The sequence below is a fragment of the Eurytemora carolleeae genome, unplaced genomic scaffold, assembly GCF_000591075.1.
Source record: "Eurytemora carolleeae unplaced genomic scaffold, Eaff_2.0 scaffold1267, whole genome shotgun sequence".
NCBI lineage: Eukaryota > Metazoa > Arthropoda > Copepoda > Calanoida > Temoridae > Eurytemora > Eurytemora carolleeae.
Window position 1 is genome coordinate 61160 of NW_019397158.1, and position 6680 is coordinate 67839.

Genomic DNA, 6680 nt, shown 5'->3' on the forward strand with positions numbered 1-6680 from the left:
TGAATGTATTTGTGTTTTTATTTTCAGAAAGAGAATGGCCTCCTCCTTAGTAACCAGGAAACTCTTGAAGGATGCCTGCCAGGTTCAGGTCTACGCCGCCAGGTATTATTTTATTTGAAAATTAATTTAAAGCATTCACTCTACATTTTTCAATGTATTGTAATTGAATTAATTGCAATACCAATGTTTATTGCGATTGCTGATGTTTTGTGCGATTTAAAGGTTTTCATGCGATTTTAATTTGTCAATTGATTCCAAGGTTTTATTAAAATCCATATGAACACTGCAATTTAAAGGTACGATTCGGGTCCGTTCTAGTATACGGGTTTTGGACCCCCCCCCCCCCCTCCTATCAATTTTGTACATGACCATTTATTCTTCAGCAAAAATTATTATAAGTAGAATTGGCAATCAACGAACTTGCATGTTTTCCAATTTTTTTCATACATTTTATCCCAAAAAAAACGCTTTAATTTCCCCTAAAACCATTTCATCTGGTATATATTTTAAAGGGGGGGGGGGGGGTTTCTCGAAAATAACCCATGAACTCAAACCTTTTGAAAATCTTTATCTCGACAACATCCTTAAATATATTTTTATCCATACAGTCCTAACATGAAGTATGATTAAAACCGGATCCAAACATTTTGACTCCTGGACCGAATTCTAGGGGATACATACCAACCATAACCTGCTGTAAATCCACGTTTTCATTTCAACACTAACTAGTGAACGATTTTCAATAATTTCTGAAAATCCTAATGGTTCATTGAGTTTTAAGCATGAAAATATAAAGATAATATTAATTTTAAAATAAAAATAGGAAACTTCTATTTTGTTCCAAAGATCAGTAAATACTAAATATCGAAGAAAAAATGAATGACCTGAGGCCGAACTTAAAAAATTTGAGGCGCGGCTTAAATTTGAGACTCTGACTTATAAGTGTAATTAATGTTTCAAGATTTAAGCCTGCACTCAATTGAAAACGGTTTTTGGCGGATTTGAGAGGCGGCTCAGATTCATTAAAAAGACAGAAAGTTTATATTGACTACTATGTTTATGTGAATCCATGTTTTTCAAAAACTTTATTTAAATCAAAATTGAATTCGAAAGTTGTCTTCCTTGTATTTATATAATCGCCTATCACTGATATGAAAAATGGTAATCTACAATTAGTTTTGCGTCATAAAATAAACCTTTTTTATGTTTCAGGGCCTATGGCGGTGGGCACGGACACTCGGACGTCCCCATCCCTCTGCAGAAAGTGAATATTGGTAAACGAGAAATCGTCGGCTACGGAGTTAACGGCGAAGCCAACTACATCGATACCGTCATGGCCCCCTTCCCCGCCATCAGGTTGGTTTAAATATCTACAACATTTTTTGGTGAAAATAAATTCTAACGAGTTATAATTTGACGAAAGAATTTAACAATGGGGTTATTGTTTCAAGTATTCAAGCGCATACAACCCTAATATTCCGATTATCTGTGAAATAAGTTGAATTTCAAGTGGAGGAGGGGGGAGGTGATTTTTCAAGAAAATACATACCCTGTTGTAATCTGCTGTAATTAGCGTTATATCTAAGTGATTTGTCAGTGCTAATTGATGGCAATTTTCATCTCACAACGGTACCCTAGAAACCTTTATCTGATCTAAACTCATAAAACAAAACAATGTTTCCCTTGACTCGAAAAGAGTTAAATTCTGATAACATCTCCATTGCTTCTCATAAACAAGAAATGCGCAACATGAATATCTAATTTATGCTTAGTTAGACAAAGCTTTTCGGGAAACCATTGTAACTTTAGCATTGCCATATTTGCATAGAGGCAGGGGTCACATGAAAATAACAGTCCCTTTAACTAACTTTTTTTTCAGGTTCAGGGAACAGTCCCTTAACCAACTATTTTTCAGGTTTAAGGAGGATATTGGAGAGATTGCTAAGCTGAGAGAGGAGACTGGAAGAAACTAACGCACTCCTGTTCAGGTTTAAGGAGGATGTTGGAGAGATTGCTAAGCTGAGAGAGAAGGAGAGAGGAGACTGGAAGAAATTAACCCTTGAGGAGAAGAAAGCTCTTTACAGAGCTTCTTTCTGCCAAACACTGGCTGAGGTCGAAGCACCAACCGGAGAATGGAAATCAGTAAGAATAATTCTATTAAAATTGTCAACTTTTTGTTTAGGAATTGGGTTTTCTTGTGAGGTTGGGTTGAAAACGGGGAAAACCGGATTACGAAAGGAACGGGTAATTAAGGAAAGGAAGGAATGAAAGTGAAAGTTTAAAAAAGGTGAAACTTAGAAAGTAAACTGTGAAACTTAAGAAATTATGGGAAAACTAAACAAAGAATACAAAAAGGAAACAAAGAACAGGAAAACTAAACAAAGAATGGGAAACCAAACATAGAATGGGAAAACTAAACAAAGAATGGAAAACCAAACATAGAATGGGAAAACTATACAAAGAATGGGAAATCTAAACAAAGCATGGGAAAACTAAACAAAGAATGGGAAAACTAAACAAAGAATGGGAAAACTAAACAAAGAATGGGAAAACTAAACAAAGAATGGGAAAACTAAACAAAGAATGGGAAAACCAAACAAAGAATGGGAAAACCAAACAAAGGATGGGAAAACTAAACAAAGAATGGGAAAACTAAACAAAGATTGGGAAAACTATACAAAGAATGGGAAAACCCAACAAAGAATGGGAAAAACTAAACAAAGAATGGCAAAACTAAACAAAGAATGGAAAACCAAAGAAAGAATGGGAAAACTAAACAAAGAATACAAAAAGGAAACAAAGAATGGGAAAACTAAACAAAGAATGGAAAACCAAACATAGAATGGGAAAACTATACAAAGATTGGGAAAACTATACAAAGAATGGGAAAACTAAACAAAGCATGGGAAAATTAAACAAAGCACGGGAAAACTAAACAAAGAACGGGAAAACTAAACAAAGAATGGGAGAATTAAACATAGAATGGGAAAACTAAACAAAGAATCAGAAAACTTAACAACGAATGGGAAAACTATACAAAGAATGGGAAAACTATACAAAGAATGAGAAAACTATACAAAGAATTGGAAAACTAAACAAAGAAGGGGAAAACTGAACAAAGAATGGGAAAACTGAACAAAGAATGGGAAAACTGAACAAAGAATGGAAAACTGAACAAAGAATGGGAAAACTGAACAAAGAATGGGAAAACCAAACAAAGAATGGGAAAACCAAACAAAGAATGGGAAAACTAAACAAATAATGGGAAAACCAAACAAAGAATGGGAAAACTAAATAAATGGCAGGAAAACTAAACAAAGAATTGGAAAACTAAACAAAGATTGGGAAGTTACATAAAATGCTTAAAGTGAATTTAAAACTTAAGTTTGGATAAACGAAGCCATGGATTGAGAAGAGTTGAATTGTGTAAATGAACCAACTGGGAATCGGTTCAATGATTGAATTCTTAAAGACGAATACAAATTTTTTTTCAGAGGACTGTTCTCTAAATTATAAGAATATTTGAATTGGGTTGGCCCAGTTTAGGAATTCAAAATTCAGTTTATCGTTAGTCTAGTGTTTTATTTGGTTTTGTTCCAGTGCTTAGGATCCATTCAATTTTGATACGGATCCGGATCCTGGATCCGCACTAGAAAAAAATGGATCCGGATCCAGGTCATTTCTTTAAGATTTACTGAATTTTTTTTAACTAAAAAATTGTTTCAATTTTTTGGTTTTCGCTTATTTTAATCCTAAAACTTGATGAACTATTCAGAAATGAGGAAATTTTTAAACCTCATTTTTAAAAGTTCAGATTTGGGATTTTGGAGTAAAAAAGATTTTTTTGCAGTTTTTGGTTGATATTTTACCCCTTGGATCCGGATCCGTGGATCAGCATATTTTTGCGGATCCGGATCCAGGAAGCCAAAATCTTGCGGATCCAATGGATCCGGATCCTAAGGACTGTTTTGTTCACAGTGTTCCTTAAGAGCAGAAAGGTTCAACTTGGTATTTTGGAGCTTTAACTTGATCCTGATTCTCATGCATCAGGGTGATTCAACAAGTTTCCGTTAAATTTTCAGACACACCCTGTACAGCTGGAGATGCCTTTCACATGATAAAAGATAAGATAAAAGATAAAAATAAGTAAAAAAAAATAGAAAAAATTCGAACATTTTTTTTTGCTAAAATAATTCAGTAAATGCGAATCCTGGATCCGGATCCGTATCAAAATTAAATGGATCCTAAGCACTGATATAATCTACCTGTGCAGATAACTATATAACTCTATATAATCGATATGTGCAGAGTATCGGTATCTAGGGATATATCTGGATATATCTGTTTATAATCTTCTGTATACAATCTATCTGTGCAGATAATTGGATTAGTCCTGGTGGGTGTGAGTATCGGTATCTGGGGATATATCTGTATATAATCTATCTGTGCAGATAACTGGATTAGTCCTGGTGGGTGTGAGTATTGGTATCTGGGGATATATCTGTATATAATCTATCTGTGCAGATAATTGGATTAGTCCTGGTGGGTGTGAGTATTGGTATCTGGGGATATATCTGTATATAATCTATCTGTGCAGATAACTGGATTAGTCCTGGTGGGCATGAGTATTGGTATCTGGAGATATATCTGTGTATAATCTATCTGTGCAGATAACTGGATTAGTCCTGGTGGATGTGAGTATTGGTATCTGGGGATATATCTGTATAATCTATCTGTGCAGATAACCGGATTAGGCCCGCTGGGCATGAGTATTGGTATCTGGGGATATATCTGTATATAATCTATCTGTTCAGATAACTAGATTAGTCCTGGTGGATGTGTGTATTGGTATCTGGGGATATATCTGTATATAATCTATCTGTGCAGATAACTGGATTAGTCCTGGTGGGCATGAGTATTGGTATCTGGAGATATATCTGTGTATAATCTATCTGTGCAGATAATTGGATTAGTCCTGGTGGGTGTGAGTATTGGTATTTGGGGATATATCTGTATACAATCTATCTGTGCAGATAGCTGGATTAGTCCTGGTGGGTGTGAGTATAGGTATCTGGGGATATATCTGTTTATAATCTATCTGTATATAATCCATCTGTGCAGATAATTGGATTAGTCCTGGTGGGTGTGAGTATTGGTATCTGGGGATATATCTGGATGAACCGTGTTGTCTACTCTGACCTTCCTGACACTATTACCGATGAGGAGAAGGTTAAGGCCCAGATCGAGAGGTAAAATCATTTTTTAAAAAGTCGTCTTAAAGGGACTGTAAGCGTTATTTCAAATGTCGCTTCCATGCAAAGATTGCCATGTCCGTATTATAACGGTATCCTTGAAATCTTAATTGATCAATTAAGTGGAAGATAACGTCGTGTTTTTCCGAGTCAATAAGTGTTCATTTCTGATAATTTCTGAATTTTTTTTAATAAGCAAGAAATGCGCAAGACACTTTTACAGAAAACCCAGAAATAAAAAACAGCAAAAACAAATTCATGGAAATCAAAAAGGTACTGTTGTGAATTGTCATCTTTGCATGATGGGTCACTTGAAATTTAGCTGACAGTCTCTTTTCTTTGAAACCTTAATCAAAGCTAACTGAGTTTATGGTTAAGTAACAACAAATTTTGGGATAACGTGTTTAATAATTGTGTTGTGTTGGGGTGAAAAATTTGACATCAACAGACGAATTTTTTTTATTGTTTCACCTCCCAATACAGTTTTAAAAATACTTAAAAATATGTTTCCACTTAATGCAATTATATCTAACTGAGTTCACTTAGAAAGTGTAGTAAGTATTGTTTGTTATCAAAGATAAAGGTTCTTTATTACTAATATTTCTTGGAAGCAATGATCTTTTTTAATCTTTTTTGTCAATGCTCTGTCTTTTGTCCACTTGTACCCTTTTTTCATCAATGCTCAAACTAAACTCCCATTTTTTGTATTTTATGACGTATAACCCTTCTTGAAAAAATAACAAATAAGACTAATATGAGAATAATTAAGTTTAAAATACAGAAGAAACTTTTAATCCAATATTTTTTGTTTTCTTAAAAGTTCGAAATGTTTTGAAGTAAAAATTTAAAACTTTGTTACAACTAAATTGCAATGAATGGTATTTCAAATGAACGTCATATTTTTAATTCTGCAAAATTAAAATTAAATTTTTGCAAACTATTTGCATTCATTTTATTTTATTAGGGAAACATTTGTTCTGACAGTGGTATATTTTCTTTATATCATTTCCCTTTCTTGAATTAGGGAAATATATAAACATCAACAAGTGGGAGGGAAAAAATCCCATTTTCCACTTTTTCACTTCCGGTTTATTTCCTGTTCGTTTTTTCAAAAATATAGCCCTGTGTGCTATAATAAAAAAATAGTACTGAGGAGAAAGAGATAAAATCTTTTAACGATTTTTAACAAACGCACATGGCCCTGAGAAATTATAAAAATAATATTTTTTATGATTAAACTAATAAACTAAATATTTCAGAATGGTAGCCCTCCGTGTGAACCCGGTCGAAGGATTGACCTCCAACTACGATTACGAGGCTGGGAAGTGGAAGGAGTAAATCCAACCTCAACAATTTAGTCTTACCTTGATAGATAATTAGCCTGTCCTCAATAAATACTTATTAATAAAAACACATTTTATTCGCTGA

The 6680-nt window shown here is 33.9% G+C and overlaps 1 protein-coding gene across 1 annotated transcript; it reads left to right on the plus strand.

Annotated features, from left to right (window-relative positions):
• Nucleotides 1–6680, plus strand: LOC111712406 (cytochrome c oxidase subunit 4 isoform 2, mitochondrial). The gene is made up of 5 exons (XM_023487000.1): nt 1–102; nt 1213–1356; nt 1989–2142; nt 5122–5249; nt 6512–6680. The coding sequence occupies exons 1-5, from the start codon at nt 35–37 to the stop codon at nt 6588–6590; spliced, it is 573 nt and encodes a 190-aa protein (XP_023342768.1). The 5' UTR covers nt 1–34; the 3' UTR covers nt 6591–6680.